General features: G+C 37.0%; 1 protein-coding gene across 8 annotated transcripts in view; it reads right to left on the bottom strand.

Annotated features, from left to right (window-relative positions):
* The window catches only part of CACNA2D1 (calcium voltage-gated channel auxiliary subunit alpha2delta 1), a 475096-nt gene that overhangs the window by 373219 nt on the left and 76416 nt on the right, over nucleotides 1-25461 (bottom strand). For all 8 annotated transcript variants that reach the window (XM_077863845.1, XM_077863847.1, XM_077863846.1 and 5 more), the window contains exons 2-3: nucleotides 15776-15857; nucleotides 207-323 (exon numbers count right to left, since the gene is read on the bottom strand). In XM_077863845.1, coding sequence (XP_077719971.1) covers nucleotides 207-323; nucleotides 15776-15857 — 199 coding nt within the window. The remainder of the gene's footprint in view (nucleotides 1-206; nucleotides 324-15775; nucleotides 15858-25461) is intronic.

The raw sequence follows: 25461 nt of genomic DNA, 5'->3' as shown, positions 1-25461 counted from the left end.
CATCTAACATAAAAAATAAACTAATAATTAGTAATCCACTGATCATTTTGAGTTCACAAATGAAACTATGATATCTTACCTTTTACAAACACATTACATGGACATAGTTTCTGAAGTAAAGAAAGCACACAAAGGAAAATAAAGGTGGAAAAAAAAAAAAACAAGTAATGAAAATAATAAAATGAGCAGATCCAATTAAAACTCACCACCAGAGCTTTAGATCTGTTGCTTAGAAGTTTCTCAATATCCCTGGCTGCAATTTCCACCAGCTGCCGTGCATTATTTGGCTCCACAGTATACAAATCTTGATACTTTTCATAAATCTGCATGAAGAAAAAAGAAAATTAGTATAATAATTGCTGATGTGATTCATAAGTTCACAGTAGAATGTATTTTAAACCATAAACAATGATTAGAAAGGCCCACTCTTTCCCTTCTTCACTTTGATCTTTCTGGAATTTGAATGTGTCAAAAACATGTATATAAATAAGAATTTGCTGTAAGACCACCAGCTACGCAAAATAGCAATGTCATGTTAACAGGCTGTAAAATATCTTGTACCATAATGATTTGTGTATACAATTTTGTGACTTGAAATTGTACCTCCCCAAATTCAAAACCTGGTATTAACTGCCATCAGGTTTTAAAAACGAGAGAGAGAGAGAGAGAGAGAGAGAGAGAGAGAGGAAGGAAGGAAGGAAGGAGAAAAGAGAGAAAGAGGAAAGGGAAGGGAAGGGAAGGGAAGGGAAGGGAAGGGAAGGGAAGGGAAGGGAAGGGAAGGGAAGGGAAGGGAAGGGAAGGGGGAAAGGGAAAGGGAAAGGGAAGGAAAGGGAAGGAAAAAGGAAAGAAGAGGAGAGGCCACGCTACAGTCAGTAGAACAGAAGCACTACAGGTCAGACTTGGGAGGATGTGCGCAGTGAGCCAAGGTGGGAGGAAGGGCAAGCAATACTGTATTGAAGGAGACCTCCTACGGTTAGCCCTAGCTACAACCCTACAACCCTGGGATTAAAGTGTATCCTGCTAAATCTTAGGAAGAGAGAGAGAGGAAGAAGGGGAGAGGGAGGAGAGGGAGGAAGGTTAAGAAGGAGGAGGAGGGGGAGAGATAAAGACCCTGCTACGGTTCAATCCGTGTAACACCGGGAGCTTTATTACACAAACAGAGGGGTTAAAAGTCGATGATAGTTTGCTTCAGTCTCTAATAGTATAAATATTTTTCATTAGCAAACTTCATCTTTGAGGTTTTATTTGAATCACTGAATCAAACTATGCTGCAAGGAAGCTAGGCAGCAAAAGAAGACTATAATTTTGCCTCCCAACAGTGTCTACCGAAGGATTTCCCTGGAGTGGCAGGAGACGCACCTGTTCTGCAGAGCCTGTACACTCCTGGCAGGAGAGGACAGATTAAAGAAAGGGGGAGGGTGGGGGCAGGCAGCGACCATGCTTGTGGCTACAGGGCTGAGCCGAGTAGGAAATCCCTTATGCATCCACCAGATGGGCCGCACATGCATGACTAAACCATCTTTGAAAGCCAGGGCCTGGCAGGTTTTTACCGTCTTAGAAGAAGTGAATCCAGGCACATGCAGGAACCAGTTCAACCCTGCTTTTTCTGGCACAACTCCAAATTTCTGCAATACTACCAACAGGTTCTATAGCCAGGTCTCAGATGGCCACGGAGGCTACTGGTGAACACTGGTTTCAAACATACATAGATGCATATGCTAACATTTATTTATAACAGAACACAGTAATTTCACATGAAGTTTTAATTGTGTGATTCAAAATCATTTTAAAGGATTTAAATCAAACTTTCACTCCTAAAATTTTTTGACTTCTTCAAATTATGAAGTTTTTCTCATACTCATTTGAATTTTGACCCTGTGGATTTATCCTCCCAACCATTCGAGGCACAAAAATCTAGTCATATAAAATCCCCATATTCAGTTTTATTTGGAATTCCTGCATATTACTGAATTGCTTACACTTTCTGCTAAGAGGCAGATTACGGAGTCCTATTTTAAAGACCAGATTGTCCATGAACAACTCCATCCAGCCCAAGGCTCTCTCTCATCTTAGCCAAAGATGACACCCAGGAACATGAACTAGAAAGATTAATTGATTTGGGGTACGAACAGATAAGCCTCAACATCACTGTAATTGATCGAAGACATTTAGTTTTTTTCAGTAAAACCAATAAAACTAATTGGTGGAAAAGGCAGTTATGCTTTGTGCCATTAATATTGTGTTTATTTCTGTATGAAGTCTGACATTCTTCCTGTGGTATAGAGATCACACCAGCACTCAGAGTTCGTAAAGATCAGTTCCAAATACACAATGTGTGCTTTGCATTATGTACTAAACATAATGTCACTTACTAAGGCACTACCTACGTAGGCCAGATGCATTAGATGGATTATGAATCAGGAACAATTAACAATTCAAGTATATAGAGATCCTCTCAACCATAGATAGAATATTCTCTCAAATTGACTCTAATTTTTAAATGCTTAGGAAATTAAAAAAGTAGTATCTAATTCACAAATAAATTTTAAATAAATGAGATCAAGGAAGCTTACATCCACAGCCCCAATATAAATATCTTGCTGAATAAAACCACATTTGAAATGTTTTTTTGGTAATAAAAATGAATTAAAACCATATTACTGCCCCATCAAAAAAAAAAAAAAAAAAAAAAAGCTCTTGCTTCTGGCTTTAAAGAATGTAACATTCTTTGTTGTTGCAAGAGGTACTGTGAAAGCTATCAAAAATTCTCATGATATATGTTTAGTAAAAGTTTTCAGGAGAAGGGTTCAAGTGGATTTTTAAGATTATATATTTTTACAAAGTACATACATTTATAATTTTTCCTGTCATTAAAATAAACCCCATTTCTAAAATACTTAAAATGTTAAAATGTTTTTTAAATAGAAGTAGAACTTTAAGTATTTCTCTCTCTTTCTCTTCCTAGTATTTTTTTCTAAAAAATAATTGTCTGACCATTTTATCCACTCTTTCCAGAAAAATAAATAAATAAAACAAGAACACAGTGTAAATAACATGAGTTCTTGATACCGGAGCTTCATTCAAATCATGTGTCAATTCCTCTTATGCTGTGTGACACCAGCTTCCATTTCTTCTACTAGAAAGAACGTAGCATATAAAGAGAATCTAGATAGGATGTTTTTCCTCCTGACTGATATACTAATATGTTTTAATTTTTCTGTAGTTCAAATGCTCTCATTTCCATCCTTGCCACAAGTTTGGACAGCCAAGAATATGTGTCAGCTGTCCATTCTTGCTTTCTTATAATCTTAATTAACTGGCTTTAATGATTATTCACTATTACACTCATAGACAACAGAGAATATAGCTTTCCTTCCTTTTTCCGATGGAAACTTCTATGTCTCTTTGCCCCAAGTCCGTAATTCCAAGATAATCTTCAGAATGATACATTTAAGAATACCCCCTCAAGTGTAATATTTAAAAAGTAACACCACTGATTGATATAATTGCTTACCAAACAGACCTAAAGAAATGTTTCAGAAATCATAATATTTACTATGATGCCATGGGATAACAAAGATACCCCAGAGATGCTTACTGAAAGCAAGATAGGCTTCCAAGTTTTGGATGACCTGGAAGATTTTATTAGTGATCACTTTGAGGCATCTGCTCCATACCAGTCCGAGGTGTTTCACATACATTATATTATTTACTTACTTTAAGAAACCCAAAAAATACATTTCATTAACCATTATATCGGTGAGAATACTGAAATGCAAGCTTTGCAGTATCAAAGTGGAGGCGGTTTGGGTCCCATTTTACATGGTAAAGGAGCAAACCACTGCCCAAAGCTGCGGAGGGTAAAATGCTCATGTGGCACGTTTATACAAAGTGGATCCGCAGTACCACTCTGCTGGGGTCTCCCTCGGCTTCAGCAAGATGTGGAAAAACAGAAAGGCCCATTGGGATGAACAAGAATGGTGGCTTAGAATTATCTGTCTGCTAGGACGCTGTGTGAGTACACAATCAAGGGACTCCCAATGCAGAGCTTGAAAAATGGACAGTGGAGGGAGCAGGGTTCCAGCGGAAGGATGATGGTACCAACCACCCAGAGTTGAGGGGCCCTACATAGGCTGCAGAGATTGGCCACGTCCTTAGTAGCAATCATATTCTATATCTATGCCAAGAGAACAGAAAAGAGCAAACATACTACACATCTCATCAATGTTTCTCCTTGTGCTCAGATGCCAAGGAGCAAAGTCAAGAACATTAGAGATTATTGGAAGGGATTTGGGACAAAATCTTTGAAATACTAAGATGGTTTTCCCCCTGGGAGAGAGAATGGCAACTCATGAATAAATTAAGTTCCCTAAAGAGAAACAGAAATTTCTGCGTAATAAACCTAATGTAAATTTTGCCAACCCCTTCCCTTGGTCCTTAGACATTTACTTCCCTCCCATGGAATTTGTCCTGAACAAGCAATCAAGAGTCCTGCCATGCCCACAGTCATCTTTCTGAGACAAGATTTCCTCTTGACTCACCAATGTAATCACAGGGGTTCTTCAAAGTGGAAGGGGGAAGACATGACTATGCGAGAGGAAACCAGAGAGATGGCAGCCTGAGAAGAAATCCTCCCAATGTTGCTAGCTTTGAAGACGGAGGAGAGGAGCCATGAACCAAGGGAAGGACTTCTAAAGGTTATAAAATAATCTAAAGGTCATAAAATAATAAATTTGTGTTTTAAGCCAATACATTTTTGGTAATTTGTTACACTAACAATAGAAAATTAAAATAATGACCTATTTCTGAAGAGCTCCCAGCTGAGAGGTAACAATAATAATCAGCCTCTGGATAGTAATTCTATAATAACCTCCTCCAGTGATTCACTCTTCCAAAAAATAAAAATGCTAAGAAAGGCCTCATGCTTTGAAAGTTGTGATTAACATTATTAATTACTACTTTGCACCTTCATTTCATTACTCATTAGATTCATTTCATTCATCGGAAAAATGAGCTCTATTGTGAGAAATGTGCAATTGTCGTTCGACTTTACAAAATAATGAAATTATCTTAGAACTCCTATTATGACGCTCACAATAATGTGGGATTCTGAGAAGAAATTCTACAGAGAAAAGCTAAAAATATCAAAATAGATGTGCATACATTGTCCAAAAATATATATGAATTGGATGAATGAATATGATTCTACCTCATAATAATAAGAGGGATTAAAAGAAAATGTGACATAATTCCCACCATCATTCTCATTTCACTGTCTTTATTGGCTAACAGGGGTAAACTCTAACATCTTCAATACTAATGTGGGCAGGAAAAGAGATGCTTTGTCACCTCAACTGCTTTACAGACTAACAAAATCAATTTCACTTACTTTTACTTGAATTTTGCAATGTGGGATGGCTTGGCTCTATTTTTTTCTTTTTTATTAAGTCTTTTGTGGGCTTTTGAACTACTTGTTCCCTAGCAACTGAGAATCTCTTGTTTCTGAAAGATGTATTAACACAAAAGAATGATACAATGTTCTTTCGTGGTCACTTTCAAAGATCAAAGTTCCCTTACCTTAAGAAATTTTGCAATGATTCCCAAGTATAATAAAGTCTTTCTTTTTATTTATCATAAGTTACATCATCAGAGAAGCTGGCCAACAGAAGCAGATATTCAGATGTGAAGAATCCTTTATCTAAAGTAAGCAATAACTAGTGACACTAGATCTGAATTGACATTAGAATGAATAAATATTACCAATAACAAAGAACAATTATTTTTTAAAATTTTATTTATTCATGAGAGACAGAGAGAGAGAGAGAGGCAGAGACCCAGGCAGAAGGAGAAGCAAGCTCCATGCAGGGAGCCCGACATGGGACTCGATCCCAGGTCTCCGGGGTCATGCCCTGGGCTGAAGGCAGGCACCAAACCGCTGACCCACCCAGGGATCCCCCAACAAAGAACATTTTTAAAAAGTCTATGTTCCTCCAATGAAAATTAGGTGAGTTTAAAAAAATTAATGTTGCTATAAAAGAATATGCAATATTTACCAACTAACTTCCGATTTCTTTAACACTCCCCTCTTTCTCTTTTATTAAAATAATAAATGTTACAATCTCAGAAATATCAAGCTTTAAAAATCATTCACTCTTTAATACTCTTTAACACACTGTGAATCATGTTTAATACAATTGGTAAAAATCACTTTAAATTCCAGCTTTTTGGGGCACCTGGGTGTCTCAGTGGTTGAGAGTCTGCCTTCAGCTCAGGGCGTGATCCGAGGGTCCTGGGATCAAGTTCTGCATCGGGCTCCCCACAGGGAGCCTGCTTCTACCTCTGCCTGTGTCTCTGCTTCTCTCTCCATGTCTTTATTTTTTAAATAAATAAATATTTAATTTATAAATATAAATTATTATATTTATATATTATATTTTTAAATATTTATAAATATTAAATTTAATATTTATTTATTTAATTAATTAATCAGATTGTTTAATAAATAAATAAATTACAGTCTTTTGTTTTCTTTTCCTTATAATCTAGCTTTCTGAGATAGGAAACTACCTTTGAATTTTTTATGGCTTGAGATTTCTATTCAGATACCTTTAAGCAAATGCAAACATCATCTAACATAATTTATTAAGTTTCACGTTTGTTATATATTTCATATTTCCTTTAATTAGAATGTAAATTTCAAGAGGACATTTTGTTCACTGGTACAGCTCAGCTCAGCACATAATACAATGCCTACACTGATACTAGCTACTAGTACTACTAATACTACTAGTTACCATACCTAGGCTTTGCTAGGAATGTGGATGCTGACTTATAACAAGTTCCTCCTTGTATTTTAAAATTAATTATTTATTTTGAACCTACAAAAATAACAAAGCCATGGAAGGCGCCATTCAGTTAGATACTGGAATCTAAATACAACACCTAGGGGCAGCCCGGGTGGCTCAGCGGTTTAGTGCCGCCTTCAGCCCAGGGTATGATCCTGGAGTCCCAGGATCAAGTCCCACGTCGGGCTCCCTGCATGGAGTCTGCTTCTCTCTCTGTGTCTCTGCCCCTCTCTCTCTCTGTCTCTCAATAAACAAATATAAATATCTTTAAAAAAAATAAAAATTAAAAAAATACACCACCTAAATGATAATTAGATCTTAAAAAGAGAAAATACACAAAATAAGGTAATGATCAATATGAAGAATATTAGTGTTCCGCTAAAGAGGTACAGAAAATTGTGCTGTCAGAATTCACGGCAAACTAAAACCTTATGGGTTATGATAGATGGGATTGTAGTCACACTTTGAAAGAAATACACATTAATAAGGGAGGAAAGAAATCAGAGGGTGTGTTATATAAGGGGATTATTGGAAAATACAGACTGAAAGGCAAAGTGAGAAACTACATGAACAGCTATAAAATTCAGGGTACTAGTTTGGATCTTCTAATCAACTCCAAGCTGTCCTGCTCAGAACTCATAGTAAAATTAGCACATAGGAAGAACTCAAGATATGACATAGGCTTACTAAGAACCTCATCTGAATGTATTTATACACACCATGTAATTACATACCTACACATACACACACACACATACATACACATAGGTAATTGATCATGTCCTTGAATTTATAGGGTGTATTTTTCTGACAACTACATCAAATTGGCATTCAAACATCAAACTCAAGTGTTCAATAATATATTCCCTAGTCTTTCCATTCTTTCTATTTGGTGTATCTGTTTAGCTGAAACAGTATCACATTTCAGATGAGACATTATCTTTAAGAATATTTAGGAAGGGGGCACCTGGGTGGCTCAGTCAGTTAAGTGTCTGCCTTCAGTTTAGGTCAGGATCTCAGGGTCGTGGAATTGAGCCCCACATCAGGCTCCCTGCTCAGCAAGGAGCCTGCTTCTCCCTCTCCGTCTGCCCCTTCCCCATTCTCTCTCTCTCTCTCTCTCTCATGCTCTCTTTCAAATAAACATAAATAAAATCTTTAAAAAAAAAAAGAATATTTAGGAAGAATGAAGTCAGAATTGGAGAACCTTCCACAGCATATATTGCTACTTGCCCTAATTCCTATTAACAAGAATTTAATGGTGACACTTTCAAGCTTGCATTAAAGATGCTAGAAGGGAAAAAAAAAAAAAAAAAGGTGATAGAAGGACCAGAACAAGCGACAACCATAAACATATGTTGTCTGTGCCTTCTCCATACTATGCACAGGAACAGGCGCTACTATTTAACTACAAGTGCAAGTGAAATATAAAGGCTTCATTTGTGGAACACAGTAACTATAACAAAAACTAAGTTGGGCAAAAAAAAAAAAAAAAAAAAAAAGATTCATAGCAAGAATTCTTCAATTTTTAAGTTAGAGACATTTCACACGTAAGGTAAACAGTAAGTTTATCTTTAAGATACTCAGAATTAGGGCAGCTTGGGTGGCTCAACCGAATCTGGGTTTTGGCTCAAGTCACGGTCTCAGAGTCCTGAGATGGAGCCCTGCATCCGGCTGCACACTCAGTGGGGAGTCTGCTCCTCCCTCTCCATCCCCCTCTGCTCCTCCCTCCTCAAATAAATAAATAAAATCTGTAAAAAAATAAATACTCAGAATTTTAAAAGAATATTGATAATTAAAATAAGAAAAGCATTAAACATAAAATAAGCCAACTACTTGGGGGTTTTTTGTTTGTTAATTCCAGAGATCACATCTTAATCTAGCCTCTTTCACTCTGCAAATCTGGAGCTATATAAGACTTGTATAAGGGGATCCCTGGGTGGCGCAGCCTTTGGCGCCTGCCTTTGGCCCAGGGCGCGATCCTGGAGACCCGGGATCGAATCCCACATCGGGCTCCCGGTGCATGGAGCCTGCTTCTCCCTCTGCCTATGTCTCTGCCTCTCTCTCTCTCTCTCTCTCTCTCTCTCTGTGACTATCATAAATAAATAAAAAATTTTAAAAAAAGACTTGTATAAGTATTTTGAGCAGCAAATTCATATGCAATTACAAGTGGAAGAGATCATACTAGATTCCATTAAAACCAAATTAAAAAATAATTAACCATAGGCTGACTGAGCTGCTTGCTTAATGTCCCTAAACCCAAATGACCCAAATTCATTTCTGCCAACAAAACAATTTTAAAAAGCAGCGCTGTTTAGTTTGCTCTTACCCCTTATACCTTACTAACAAATGCTTTTTCTAAAGCAAAACTGCTACCCACCAAGGCGGACAATTTTACAAATTTATATTCATTGAAAGAATCCCATACATTTATCCTTGCCTCAAATGTTTCAGTCCTTGTAGAGCAGGTTTTCAACCTGAGTGCTACAGACATTTTTACCAGGTAAGTCCTGGTTGTGAGAAGGCGTCCTGTGCATTGTGGGATGTTCAGCAGCATCCTTGGCCGCTACACACAAGGTGCCAGGAGCAACCCCCTCCCCGAGCTGTGACAATCACAAATGTTTCCAAGCACTGACAAATGTCTCCTGGGGAACAAAACTGCCCCTGGCTGAGAACCACAGCACAAGATATAAAGACATTAAATGTCTCCAGGAAAAATAAATAGTAAGAAGCTGTATGTTGTAGCCTGAGAGTGTGCAGTAGCAAATAATGGTCTTTTATGCCATTCATCTTCATTCTAGAGAAACTACCGCTGGGCTACATCATTTAGGGGTTCTTAGCTTCCATCTTCATTGTGGAGCTCAGAGACAAGAAAAGAGTACAGGCAGCATTATATCATCCTCTCTGTAATTAGTATTACAAAACCATTAGATTACTATTTGGAAAAACAAAGAATAATCATTTATCCCTCAAGTACTAGTATAACTTAAGTGTTAATTATTGATTGATAATGAAAGAGCTCGGTAAGGTAAAAAAGAAAATATTTCCATTTCTTTTACAATTAATGTTTGTGAACCCATAGCACTTCCTTCAAAATCCTGTTAATAAAATATTGAAAGTTGCCATCAGATTAGAAATCCCCTAGAGTTTATTCCATACCTTTCAAAATGAATGTAATTAACTACCATTTTTTTAAAAATTAGATTCTCCAAAAAAATTAAAATAAAACATATAAAAATAAATTAGTTTCTGAAACTTTAAAATCTCCGTAGGTGAGTGAAAGGAATCCAAATTGTCTACTGATAGTACTTTCAGTGGCCAAAATAGATTTCATTTTACTTAGAGAAAAAAAAGTTTTTATTTTCCCCTAAAATAACTACAGTCTCAAATTGCCTATGTAATTATCGCAGCTCATTTAGTTACAACATTTCATCACTGAGAGAATATGGCAACTCTAAATAAAACCAGAATGTGAAATAACAATAAATAGTTTTACTTGAAAAGTAATTATGCTATTCTTACAAAGTAGTTCTATTACTTTTATAAAGTAATATGAACATATAAAGCTGTATTTTAAAATATAAAGCTACATTTTAACATGCAATAAATATTAATTTTTCATAGCCTCTTTCATTGCTCTCACATTTCATTTCATTTTCCCTTTTACCCCTATAACATTTCTATAAGGAAGACTGTTAGGACCTACCTCACTTGACAAGCAGGGAACAGGGAATCTAACACCTTCCAGCTACCTAGTAGTATTCTCCAGGGGGGGATAAAAGATACCAGCCCTTGCTGCCTCTGCATCTTATGGATTCCCTAGTCAGAATCACCAATGATTAATTATGTTCTGCTCTAGAGTATCTTCTTTTGTAAACAGATTAATATCTTAAACTCTCCACCACATAGAAAATGAATATGCTATTTAAATAAATGACGTGACCACAATGTCAAAGTAAAAGCATCAGTCTGCTAATGAGTTACTAATGAAAAGAAATTATTCACTTAAAACATTTAATGTAAATACTAAATTAAGAGTACTGAATGCTCAATATTTAGACACATTTCATATTGACAGCTTTGAGAGCATACTGAAATGTAAAGGTATTGATTTTAACCTTATTTTAACTTATGAAATCACAACAGTGAATCAAAAACCAGAAAGTTCTATGATGATGCCATCGCAGAATGATTTTTACCTTTTTATCTATACTTTTTTTTTTTTGACCTATACTTTCAGAGGGGTGGGGAATAATCCGCAAATTTTCTTAAATACATTTGCATATTCTAGGCTAACATGTCAGAGACCCAGATAGAATTTGCATTTAAGAAAGCCTTAAAATAGGGATCCCTGGGTGGCGCAGCGGTTTGGCGCCTGCCTTGGGCCCAGGGCGCGATCCTGGAGACCCGGGATTGAATCCCATGTCGGGCTCCTGGTGCATGGAGCCTGCTTCTCCCTCTGCCTATGTCTCTGCCTCTCTCTCTCTCTCTCTCTGTGTGTGACTATCACAAATAAATAAAAATTTAAAAAAAAAAAGAAAACCTTAAAATTAAAAAAAAAATTTTTTTTAAAAAAGAAAGCCTTAAAATAAGGTGACAGGCATTATTTCAACTCTCTTAGAAAGCTAAAAGAATACAAACAACTCCGTTAACAAAAAATTTGGATGGTCTGGGAAGACCATCCTTCATTGTCAGAAGATATAACCCAACACTAGAATTGAAAGAGAAGGGGAATATGGAGCGCTGTCAGATAAGGTGGGTGATGCCTATATTGTTAGGAATAACTATAGAAATAGTGCACCTTACAAAACACAAGATGAGTCTGGGAAGCTTACAAAGCATCACAAAAAAAAAAAAAGCTCTAAGGAAGACCTGATATCATATGTAGGATGGGAAAAGATCAGGGAAGAGAATGTAGCAGAGAGGCTGGGATTAGTGTGAGGTCCAGGAGGCTGCAGATGCCTAGGTCTCCAGCCACAGGGAGCAGAAGACACAGACTGAGTCAGGCTTTTAGTGTCCCTGTGCCCCAGGGTGAGCCCTCGGGTGACACACACGAGGACGTAGGGCACAGAATTTCAGGAGCTCCTCACTCACTCTGAGAGTGAGGGCTGAACTCTCCAAACCAACGCCTCCCTCAATTCTGCATCCTCTGAACATCATGTGCCTCACCTCAGTGCAGGTTCTGCAGGTCCCTTGGCCCCATCTGACCCTAACCAGGAAAACAGACCTATTTGGAATGACCTACTTGGAAAAACTCCACCTCTTTCAAAATATAGTCTTCACACCTGCTTCCTAATATCAAATATGTTCTGTGTAGAGACGAAAGAGTTACTACAGATGTAACAAACAAATGTGAATGATAACCATCTGTCCCTTCTTATTATTATTTTTTTGTAATAAAAAGGCCCTCAGAAAGTCTTGGATACCTAAAGCAAAGGGTAACTGCAAAGAGTACAAAAAAGACAACAAAACTCCCAGATGCTTGTGACTTGCCTATATTTGTCATGATTTCCTTTCCCCAGAGCAGGGTCAGTCAAGTGGAGCAACTGAGGATCTCTGACCTATTTGCAGAGCTCTGTTTCCTTTCACTACAACGTTTTGCAGATTCAAAAGTCTATTTTTACAGAGTAGTTTGTATTTATCAATTTATTTTTTAAAAACTTTTCATGGGGCACCTGGTGGCTCAGTCTGCTAATCGACCGACTCTTCCCGACTTCAGCTCAGGTCCTGATCTCAGGGTTGGGAGATCAAGCATCTGGATCGTGCTGGCCGTGGAGCCCGCCTACGATTCTCTGTCAAGGGCACCTGGGTGGCTCAGTCAGTTAAGTGCTGGACTCTTGATTTGGGGTCAGGTCATGATCTCAGGGTCCCAGGATGGAGCCATGCATCGGGCTCCATGCTCAGCACAGAGTGTGCTTCTCCCTCTCTCTCTGCTCCTCCCCCTATTCACTCTCTCTCTCTCAAATAAATAAAATCTTTTAAAAAATTCTCTCTCTCCCCCCACACGCATGCACATGCTGTCTCTCAAAATAAAATTATTTTTTTCATAAAGCTAATTCATTATTATAGAACCCACTAATTCAGAATATCTGATAATTTATATATTGAATGAAATTTAGGTATAGCTCTACATGAAATATTTTATCAACATATTACATGAGAAAATGGTTGCTGGTGAATGTTTTATAAACTTAAAAACTGTGTTTCCAAGAATATTAAGATTACCTTAAATTTTTTAATGTTATCTATTCATTAATATATGATGATCAGCCTCTCCATTTGCCAGCTACAGGAATTTGTATGTCTATGTGTGGGTTTAAAAGTAATAAAATGTCTTCACTTTGCTGCAAGATTTCAAAGAAGATGCAAACAAACAAAAAGACATCCTGTGCTCATGGACTGGAAGAATTAATATTGTTAAAATGGCCACACTGCTCAAAGCCATCTGGAGATTCCATGTAAACCCCATCAAAATATAAAAGACATCTCTCAAAAAACAGAAGAAACAACCCTAAAATTTGTGTACAATCTGTTAAAAACAGACAATAACAATGAATCATAGGTATCTAATGTGATAAATATCATTACAACCATATTGCAATATATAAATGTATCTAAGTAACACAATGTACACCTTCAATTAACACAATGCGTTAATCATTATCAACCCTCCCTGGGCTACTGTCTCAAGATGCCATAAAGCCATTTTTACAAAATTGGAAAGATGTCTTGTTTTAGCTATGTTGCCTCATTTTAGTTGCTCGAGCCTTCAGGTAAAAAGCTAGCTGTACCCTGTGATGCCAGCAAAAATAATTCCATTAGATAATCTAGAAAGAATCGTCATTTCCACAATATTAAATATCAAGTCAGAAATCTGCTAAATTTCTCTCAACTTCTGATCATCACTGTGCTTCCAATACCCCCCCAAACTCAGTATGAAGTTCACTCTCAACTCTGGTGCCCTTCAGCTACTCTGCACTTTGGGTTCCTATGGCCAAGAACAAATACAACCCTTTGGCCCGCATGATGGACCTCCGCTCTTTAGGCAAAAAGAGAAGGATATATGGAATCATTTATCTATGTAAAATAACATTCTTCATGTGCCCCAATATTTAAATTCCTTCTCCAATCATAGATTCTGCTCTCTCTCCCTCTCTCTCTCTCTCACCCCTGCCCCTTGCCTCATTACATAATATACAATTCTTTTATTTGTATTTTTTCTGTCACTTAATTTGGTACATGTAACATAAGCAGAACATTGTGGGGATTTTCTTTCATCCTGTCCATTCTAATTTTTTTATCCTAATTCAGACGAGGCCACTTACTGATTCATCAATATTGGCATTGTTCCTAGTAATCTATACTTGATAAAGCATAATGGAAATCAGGTGAGTTTTGGGTTTTTTTAAGTGATTCATTGCAAAAAGCAGGTTTGGTGAAAGGGCTCACATATTAACACCCAAAGTAAAAGTGAAGCCAGCCAAGAAAGTGGTTTTTGAGGCCAGAGAAACAGTGGAGACAAAAGAAGAGCTCCCAAGAGCAGTTTATTTTTAATCTCGAGCTGTCAATAAAGAGAGTCATATAACGTCTAACCAGAATCTGTCAATTCTCATTTCTTTTCTTCTCATTTCACAAACTCCATCACTTTCACAGAGGCTCACCTTATTATCCTGCACAATTGTGTATTTTAATATCTTTTTCTATATGGAATCATTGCAGACCTTGAGCATCAGCATACAGTGGCTTTCAGGAACCCCTGTACCCTCAAAATGGGGACTTAGGAGTCGTACAGCGTCAGTCCTCTAATGAGAGGAGCTGCATCTCTGCCAATCTTTGGCAGCCTGGGCAGTGCCTGGGACATATGATGTGCTTAGTACGTGTTGATTACAATTAAATTTAATCATTGTTATTCACAAAGGACAGTTCTCATTTCCCAATACATTCCTTATCTCATCTCACAAATCTTTACGCTTCTTCAACATACATTGATATGTTTCTTTATGAAGTTTGCTCACTACACAAGGTATCCATACATTCCAGTGTCTCCCAGGGAGGAATACACACAAATAAATAAAGGTCCATGACAAAGGTCCATATGTCATACACAAACTTGCTTTTATACCATATCTCACCTCTATGACTCATCACATTTTTGGGAAATGAAAGGTCTCCTTACATCACTAGGAACACAAGATAAAAGTACTTTCAAATTGTTACTTACATGGGAATGGAAGTGAGACTAAAGAAATAACATTTGTTTTTCAATAAATCTTATGGAGCCTACACGTGTGAGTGCTCTCATCCAAGGAAAATCATCTATTTAAGAGGCTATACGAATATTTATACGTTGCTATCATTTTCAAGAATCATTTTGGAGTGACTTTCAGAGCCATTTCATAAATTGTAAGAAAAGCTATATTTTAGAGTGTCTCTTTTTCTTGCACAAAAATCTTTATTACCCATCTCAATGACTCACTCTAGTCTCTAGACATGGCTATAAACACTTTCCAACCATTTTTAAAAATAAAATCTACCCTCTAAGAGAGAACATGTGTTCCCACTGAGGATATTCAAAAGAATCCATCACAGGACTTAGAATCACCACTGTGTGAGAGATTCTTAAATACACTCTGAAGAATGGGGACATAAAACCCCAAGATGTACTCTAGGAGAATCTACACATCACATGAACTCATCTACAATGAGGCTGTGTGTAAATGTTAACATGTGGTGAGAATACTACTTTAATTGTTCAGGAATGGCATTCGGTGTTCACAGTAGCTAGCAGTACCAAGGCTCCTTCTCCAAATGTCACTACCTGATTAACATGAAAAGTCATGTCCTATTCAGAATACAGAAATGCAGTTTCCCAGAAGATGGAACTGCATTTGAATCAAAGAAAAGCTTAACAAACATCTTGGGATGTTACTCACATCAACAAGCTGATTGACTCCACTTGCTGTCTTTGCCAGTGTGACAAGATCTTCTTGCATCTTATCCACCCATGACTTGATACTGCAGAAATCAGAAGAGAATGTTCCATCAGATCTCTGGCAAATTAAAGCCACATACTATATTCATGCTGTAGATAATTCATTAGATTTCTCCCCGCTCCAAGTTTCTACTATGTCCACCCTCCCAACCCACTTTCAAATGACAAAACCAATGATCCTGTAGTGGTCAACTTCTTAGGATGCTGAGATCCCAGAAAATAAAAAGAGAAAACAACATAGATGTCTTGTCCAATATAAGGGTACATGTTTCCTTAATTCTTACAAGAATTCTATTAATAGTTACTAAATAGAATATTCTAAACTTCATCTTTTAGCTGATAAGTCTTCTTAATATAATCCTAAGAGTGTGCTACATATAGGATACTTGAAAAAATACATAAATTGGAAATTTCTCATAATTCCATCACCCAGGGATAACCACTGTTGATATCATGATGTATTCACTTCTAGTCTTTTAAAATTCTCTCACATGGTTGAAAGCATATTATGTAAAATTCACATCTCTGTTTGCGTAGGTCATGAGAAATACTCTCCCATGCCATTGCAAATATTTTATAAACTTTGTATTTTTAATGGCCAATTCCATTATCTCTATATCCCATAATATATTTGACCATTATTTTTTGTAAAAAGAGTATCATCAGCTTTAACCACTATAAATTACACAGTAACAAATATCTTAGTGCATAAAGTTAAAAGTATTTCATTTCTTTGGCTAAACTCTTAGATTTGAAATTCCTGGATCAAGGCTTAAGTCTTAAAGGAATGGTTCTGAGCATTAAAATTATGACTGAAAGATTTCAGTTCAAATCCTTTTCATATATATATTTCAGATTAATGAAATGGACATCGTAAAATACAAGTTATGGATGTCAAGACATTTTAGAAAAGCTTAAGTCAATGGTCTTACTTCTTCCTGGCATTAGAGACATTACCAAGAGCACACAACGTTCCCTATTCAAATCAATATAGTTTATAATTCCTTCATATATTTCATTTATTCACCCTTATTGATAAAAAGACATACAATGTGTATCTTGTTCTGCCCATGCAAATACAAGAAAACATTAGTGAGAATGATAGGAAATGATTTATATTTGAATTTGAACTTCTCCCTACACATATATGACATGCACCTATCCATTGTTTGTTTATCCTACTTCTTCAAACTTTATTAGTACCTAATGTTCCCCCACCTTTTAGAGACCATGTCCAAGAGTGGTTTAGAAAAGTGCTGTTTTGAAAATCAATTGTGCATTTCCTAAGAGTCCCATCATAAGACTTAAACATGTTTGCCTTTCTTTCCCTTGGATAGATAAGAATTCGAATAGAACTGCAGTGTTACCAACTTTTTGTCAAATACAATTAAATGTAACAGAATTTTAAAAATGTGGGGGGGCACATAACACAAAAAAGGGATTTAAATGAGGTACATATGAACCTATAAAAAAATAACAAGCTGATAAACTAAAGAGGCAGGAAGAAAACTGAAGTCAGTCACAAAAAAAGGATAAGGGCAGCCCAGGTGGCTCGGGGGACTAAGCGACGCCTCCAGCCCCGGGCCTGATCCTGGACACCCAGGATCGAGTCCCACGTCGGGCTCCCTGCATGGAGCCTGCTTCTCCCTCTGCCTGTGTCTCTGCCTCTCTCTCCATGTCTCTCATTAATTAATTAATTAATTAATTAATTAATTAATTACAGTAGGGAGTGGGCAGGAGCACATGGATACCATTTTTTTTAATGATTTTATTTATGTATTTGAGAGACAGAGAATACGAGTGAGGCAAGGGATGGAGAGGGACAGAGGGAGAAGCAGACTCCCCACTGAGCAGGGAGCCCCATGCAGGGCTCAATCCCAGGCCCCTGGGATCATGATCTAAGCAAAGGCAGATCCTTAACCAACTGAGCCACCCAGGTGCCCCTACACCATTTTCTAATTCACATTAGACTACCTCATTTGTCCAAGCAGTTACTGAACAAGTCCTAAGACCCAGAGAAAATAAATCAGTTTTTCTCAAATATAATTCCCAACACTGACAAATAGTAAGAAGTGTTATATATCCCCTTAGCTAAGAAACTGAGAGACAAAGAATATAAATGGAAAAAAAAAAAAGAACTTAACTCAGGCCTGAATTCTGATTTGTGCTAAAGTGTTTCAAAATGTGTTTTCTCACTTGACACCCGAATGTACTGTCACCACCAATGTTCACTGAGGTAAACCTGCTTTGGCTGAAGAATGGAGGACCTACCCAGTCTCCTTGTCCCTGACAGGCTGTCAAGAACGCTTTACAGGAGCAAGGATAATTTTTCATAGATATGGGGTGCTACCTGGATTTCCAAAAATTCGTAAGTACTATACCTTTTAAACCCGGAATTAGAAGATTACAATGGCTGTGAAGTAAGCGAAGATCCCATTCATCATGAAAGTGAAAAATTGCACAAGGGAAAACACTCAGAGGTACAGAATCTGTCTCCATCTTTCTCTTTCTAGGTAAATTGTCAATCACATATGTATAATCGCTAAGCCCTATTTTACTCAATATCCCCAGAAGGTACTAAGAAAGTTTGGAGAAACTTACAGAGGATATATCCTTTTCATGGAATAAGAAACTAACAGCACTCCTCAAGGAAGAATATGTTGTTTGCTCTTTGTTAACCCATTCAACAAGAACTCGTACCTGCTGGAGAAGATACTAAAAACTACAGATGCAGAAATGAAAGATAAATGCCTTACAACTGGTCTTGAAACTGGATCTGGCAGGAAAAAGGCAGACGAGAACAAACACCCCGTAGTAAAGGGGAGGAAAAATATCTTATTCTTCTACCCTTTTAAGTTCTTAACTTAGATATAATACCTGGACAGTAGAAGGCCCCTATAACAAAAAGCAGATTAAAAAGGAAAAGCCTAGGGGATCCTCAGCGGTTTAGCACCGCCTTCCGCCTAGGGCGTGATCCTAGAGACCTGGAATCGAGTCCCACGTCGGGCTCCCTGCAAGGAGCCAGCTTCTCCCTCTGCCTGTGTCTCTGCCTCTGTGTGTGTGTGTGTGTGTGTGTGTGTGTGTGTGTGTGTGTGTCTCATGAATAAATAAAATCTTAAAAAAAAAGGAAAAGCCTACACATTTATTTAATACACATTTTATGGGCACCTGGGTGGCTCAGTTGGTGAAGTGTCGGCCTTCAGCTCAGGTCACGATCCCAGGGTCCTGCGATCCAGCCCTACATCAGGCTCCCCACTGGGCAGGAAGCCTCCTTCTCCCTTGCCCTCTGCCTGCCACTCCCCCTGCTTGTGCTCTCTCTCTCTCTCTCTCTGTCAGGTAAATAAATAAAATCTTTAAAAATAATTATAATACACATTTTGCATGACACAAGAACCTTCATAAGGAAATGAAGACCGAAAGAAATGGTAAACCTGAGTGCTCTTATGCTAAGTCTGATTTGCTAAGATTATAACTTTGCAAAAGATATGATAGAGCAAAGAATATGAGCTAAGTATAGTAAACTAGCAGGAACTTAACAAAGCCTATTCATTCAGATTCTTTTCTCTGTCCCTATCTTCAAAGATAAGGATGTTCCTTCCCTCTGCCTTTAGGGAAAGCAACTTTCATATGAGAGGAAGGTCAGAAAGCACTTCTTGCACATGCCATTTCTCAAACTCCTTCAACTTAAACTATTCAGTATCATATTTTGGGGTAGTGTGTCTTGAATCCCATGGGTGGGATATATTTCAATATATTTTTATTATGTAGTAGTGCAGGTAGACAGAGGAGGCTTTCTGGACTCGAAGTTACTTGAAGTGAGATTTGAAAGACAACTGGAATTTGATAAAATTGAGAAGGCAAGTAAATAAGAATAAAGGCAGAGGGCATATGCATCATGCCACACAAACATGGCATATGCATCAACTATAAGTAGTCTCAATGGCTGGAGTCCAAGTTGGTTCAACAAATGGCACTGAATGGGAATAGACATGGCAGGGACAAAATTCAAGCAGACAGATAGGCCAGACCAAAGGTCTTAAATTACATTCTGAAGCATTTATATTGTATTCCCAAAATAATGGATAATAGAAAATGTGAAGTTAAAGAGTATCGAGATCAATTAATTGTACATAAACATGATGAAACCATTTTTCTGACAGCCAAGTAGATGGTGGCACAGAGGAAAATGAAAAATTAGAAGGGAAGGTCTAGATAAGTAAGCAATGGAAGGGATTCAAACCAGCTCAGTAGAGAAAAATGGAGAAGAGGCCAAGTATAAGAAACTATGAGCTCGACAGAAATTCTGAAGTATGGACAACAGGCTTTCATGTACTACTGGATATATAGACAGTAAATGGAGGAAGGATTTTGGGATGATTCATGGAGTTCCTCAGTTAAACAATAATAGGACCTTTTGATACAGAAGGCACGGAAGAAAGAACAATGTAGAGGGATGTAGAGGGACATTTATGAGTTTGTTTTATTGGTTCAGTTAGATTTGTTATTGAGAGATCCATGTGTAGATATTCAGTAGGCAACTGAATCTACCTGGATTTTGGAGTCCTTAGAAGTTTCAATAGGAATATAAAGATTTGGTGTTTACAACACATATAAAGGACATAGGTAAATCAATGTGTGACTCCTAAAGGACAGTATATAGGAGGAAGAAGGAAATACACAGTACTAGAACTCTGGAAAATAATAAAGAAGAGACAGAGAATCTGAGTAGAGGCAAAAGAAAAGGAAACCGAAGAACAAACGATATCACAAAACCCAGAGAAGGGAAAAGTTTCCAGAGACAGGATGTAGTTATAGAGTCATCTAATAAGGTGGGAGAAATTTATTCAAACTTTATATGTCAGGAAAATGAGAGAAACAGTGTGGAATCTAAAAAAGTATCTAGAACAAAGAGCACAAAGAGCATTTTTTTAATTTCTTTTCTAAAGATATTTATTGATTTATTTATTTGGGAGACAGAGAACACAAGCAGCAGGAGGGGCAGGAGGAGATGGACAAGCAGACTCCTCACCTAGCGTGGAGCCAGATACAGGGTCGATCCCAGAACCCCAAAATCATGACATAAGCCAAGTCAGACACTTAACCAACTGACCACTCAGGCACCCCTATTTTTCTTTTTTAATAGGAGAGATTTTGGCATGTTTCCAGGTATAAGGAAAATGGCAAGTAGAAAAGGAGAAACTAAAGATTCAGGAGAGAGCACATAATTTTTGACAGAGCAAGGTCCTTCAGAAGCTCTAGATTAATTAGGCCTTTTCTTGCCCTGTCTTCCAAACCTAAGGGCAGAGAATGAGTAAGAAATAAGCATAACCTAGGAGAAACCTAATCCATGGCTAGAAGGGAGGATACCTCTTTCAGAGAGATTGGAGGGAAAATGTAAAAGCTTTTAGATAAATGGAAATAAACAGAACAACTTGATTGAAATGTTGAGACAGTTCTACTTACTGGTGTCTATTTCTTTTGTAAGAAAAGAGACAAGTCATTTGTTCAGTGATAAGCAGCATTAAGGTAGGGCAGTTGGAAAGAAAGTTGGAGATTTAAAAAGAGCATGAGCTGGAGGGTATTTAAAGATGTGCCCTAGACTGGAGGTCATCATTTTTTCTGGTACTAATCAGCACAACTGTGTGAATCTCTTCACCATCTCTTGACCAGAGACGGAAAGAGGAGAGCAAAAAGGCGTTCCGATGAATGCAGGGCAGATATCAGCAGGCAGGAAAGAAGGTAAGGAAAAGTGAATTCAAGGACCTGGGAATTTCAAGATCTCTATTCATCCTAAATAATGAAGACAACCAAAAACCTCATTGAAATGTTAGAGTACTGTATTCATACACAAGGCTTATTTTCTAAATTTCTTTTCTATGAAACAAAAAAATATTAAAATATTTCTAGGAAATGCGAAAACACTGCACTGAAAAAATTTTAAATCTTTCTCATTATTGTTTTTCCTTTTTAGCCTAACAATCTTATAAAAGAGTATGCTGGCAGATGAAACTGAGTATCCACAGCACACTTCAAATCACTTAAACAATATATAATTTTTTTAAAGAACAAATTTCTAAAATCATTGTAAAATAGAACGAATTGCTCCAGGGAGTTTAATAGTCTTTTTGAAAGTCCTTCTCTTAGGAATAACTATATACTACAGTCTCCGACCAATGTATATCTGATCATATAGATATGAATGAACATAAGTAAAAGCTATTTCCATGAGAAAACATTGGATTTCCAAGTTTTTCAAACAAGACCACATTTATTCTGCTCAGTAGAAACGAAACTCAAGACTCAAGTGAGCCTCTAACAGAGGCTTCACTGTTAGGATGATAGCTTTTTGTTTCTCACTCTAAAGATCAGAAACGTATCACCAACAGAACTATTTCCCATCCCTTCACTACCCCATCTTCCATTTTTCCACAGCCCTCTTGAAACCCATTGTTCCGTTAGCTCCTGAGACCCTATCTCCTAATATTTTGTCTACATTATTGTCTGATTCCTCTTCATCTTCCTAAGATCACACACTGCTATTTCTCAACTTCTGTGTTTGATCCTTTCCTCCTTTCTCTCTTTTCTTTATTTGTACTCCTTCAAAATCTCATGACTTCAACTATCAGCCTCACATACATAATCCCAACATGTGAGCTCCCGTTCTATCTTGACCACCATTTGCTAGACCATTCCATCTTGATCTACCATCACTCTTTCTCAAAATATCTATAACCTGAACTCATGACCTTTCCTCCCCGTAGTACTGTTAGTTATGTTCCTTCTCATGGGCAAACCATCTTCTCAATCCATCCCATCAATTTCTTCATCATATTCATCCTCCAATCCTTTGTTAAATAACAGCCTTTCTGCATTTTTTTCCACAAAACAGTTGGAAGATAGCTAAATGCATTGAGACTTTATATTTAAGCCAAACTCCATACCCAAGTGATTAACACTCACTCCCATCAGATCTCACAAAAACTAGTGTTCATTTTTCACAGATGAGAAAAGTTAAAGTTTAGAAAAATTAAACCACCCAGCCTTCCAGCTTCTTTTTTTCTAAGACCTTTCACTTAAGCCAACTTCGTGCATTTCCATGTGTGCTGTCCTTTCCCAGGCTCTGTGTTTGCTCTAGAACCTCTCACTGAAATTAACCCTCTACCCCCATTGTGATAGAAAAAATTCCACAAATACTCGAATATCACAACCTCCCAAACAAAAACATTTTCTCCTCTATCCACTAACCCAAAGCTTTTTAATTGTGCTTTTTTGCTTATTCTTCTGTACACTTTCAAGATTAAATGTATATACTTTTATTCTTATTCATCACTGAATCCTCAATATTTAAATACAGTGCCTTCTATATAAGTGGGCACACAAGTATTTATTGAATATATAGAAAATGTGTCAAAATGAAATGTAATTGCATTACTGTGTTTTTTAAAAAGCACAATTATCTTTATTTAAGTAGAGTAAGTGATTGATCTACTAAATTTCTTCTCTCCACAATCCACATCAGAAAAAATGAACTGCTAGACCCATGCATCTATAAAAAGCCCCCAGTTTTCAACAAGAAGCAAATTTTCAAAATATGACTTACTATTGTAAGGGGATTATTAAATCTCTAAAGTGACACATTATCAATCCAAATCTTTCAATTGTAGAATAAATGTCATAGAAAAAAAAAAAAGTCTTGTAATCTTTTCTCTGCCCCTAAAATAACTCAGAGTCAACTGACTATATATGTTTCCAACTATTTGATTATGTCTGCAGACTCCGGGTAATTTTGAGAAATCACTATGAGATCTCTAAATACTCAAATATTTTATCAAATAATTAAGATAATCTCTTAATTATTTCACTTTATGGTACAGAAAGAGCCAAAATTTTACAAGCAAATACAGAAGATATTCAAGTTTTCACTAGATTCAAAAGAAAAATATTTTCCATGCATTTAATACTCTTCCTTTTGAGGTCAGATTTCCCTGCTTTCAGAAGGATAGTGCAGAGTTCAGGAAACTATTTAAGACAAAAAAAAAAAAAAATGGTAATCCATTTCATTTTCCATGCCTTTGAGGAACATCAAATTCAGAAGAGCACAAATTACACCCTGTTTAATCTATTGTAGTGTAATGGTTGAGTACAAAGTGTCAAGTCTACATAGTTATCTATTGAATTGTTTTAAATGCTACAGAGAGAATTTGCCTTTTTACTGGTTGGAACAATGGACCCAAAGTGATAGCTAAGAATTGTTATAATAGATCCTACCAAAGTTAACTGTCCTTCCTAGCTATATTTGATGTGGTAAGTCCTCTAAAAAAGAGAAGGATGTGTATGAACCCACTGCTATTAGCAAGGAGACAGTAGTAAAACAGACATCTTTCTTCCACACCCTCCTTAATTATACCACTAACAATTATCCTAGGGACTAAAGAAAAGAGGAACAGAAGATCCAGAGGGGAAGGGGAAAGGTGGGGGCTGGGAGGAGGAGCCAGGGAGAAAGCAGTCTGCACCCTTTAAAGCCCTAGTCCTGAGCATTCTCCGCCTATGTCACTATTCTTAAGAAATAATTTTATTTTTACCCCAAGGAAATAAGAGACATAGTTACACCTTGTGGACCTAGGAAAAAAATTAAAATATCAGAAGATCTGACCATCTGACCACTTCAATTGTGTTGATATATATAAAGAGCTGATTCATAAATTTAAAGTAATAAGATCATATATTTCAAAAGTGTTCTGCTTGCTATAAATAGCCCACCAATGCCACACTGCTTTTTGTTATGTAATAAACCACCCACAGTGTTCCTGTAGTCGGATAAATATAACATAAGTAAGCCAAAGATGTAGATGGCCCAGACACACTATTTTGCTAAATAGGCATTTCTTATAATATCGTAGAAGACTATATCATGAAATACTTTTTTTTTTTTATTCTGGTATAACAGGAGTGCTTGATATCTACATTAAATGTAGGATTGTTTGTGAGATGGGTGTTATGCCAGGAATGTTAGTTCCTGAAATTATTCTCAATTGAAGCCATTTTCAATAACACTGCTGCTCTGTTTTTAGAAAGCTGTTTAGACTTGTGAAATGCTTTAGTGTTCCATTTTTATCTAGAGTCAATCCTGTAAGAAATGCAGAAAGAGATGTGAACATGCTAATCAGAGTGGAAAGGTAAAAGTCCTTGAGAGTAGGGGGAAAAAAAGGGGAGGGTTATCACTAAAATCAGATTTTAAGCTGTTCCTGTTCCTCTGCCTTCATTTTCTGTTGGCCTCTTGCTGCTCCTGTGTGTGTGTGTGTGTGTGTGTGTGTGTACATGTGTTTAATCTGTGTCATAAATACATATACTCCTCATTCTCAAAGATCAAAGATTCTTCATTCCTACTTTTTATACCATCTTAGATTGATTTTTGTTTTATCCAAGCATTTTTTTTTATTGTTTCTTTAGTTAATATTTTTTGCCTCAGCTCTAGCAATTTGCTTGCAGCCTCCGAGACAACAAATGAGCAATACACTTTAGGGCTGATATTATTGTAGTTCATGGTTAGCTAGAAGGGGGAAAGTTCCCCTGTAGGGATTTGCTCCCTTGAGGCCCTGACAGCTTTGTATTGTAGCCCTCCACATC

This window comes from Canis aureus, chromosome 21 (assembly GCF_053574225.1).
Source record: "Canis aureus isolate CA01 chromosome 21, VMU_Caureus_v.1.0, whole genome shotgun sequence".
Classification (NCBI taxonomy): Eukaryota; Metazoa; Chordata; class Mammalia; order Carnivora; family Canidae; genus Canis; species Canis aureus.
The sequence above is the reverse complement of the archived record's forward strand: the minus strand, read 5'-3'. Positions and strand labels throughout refer to the sequence as shown.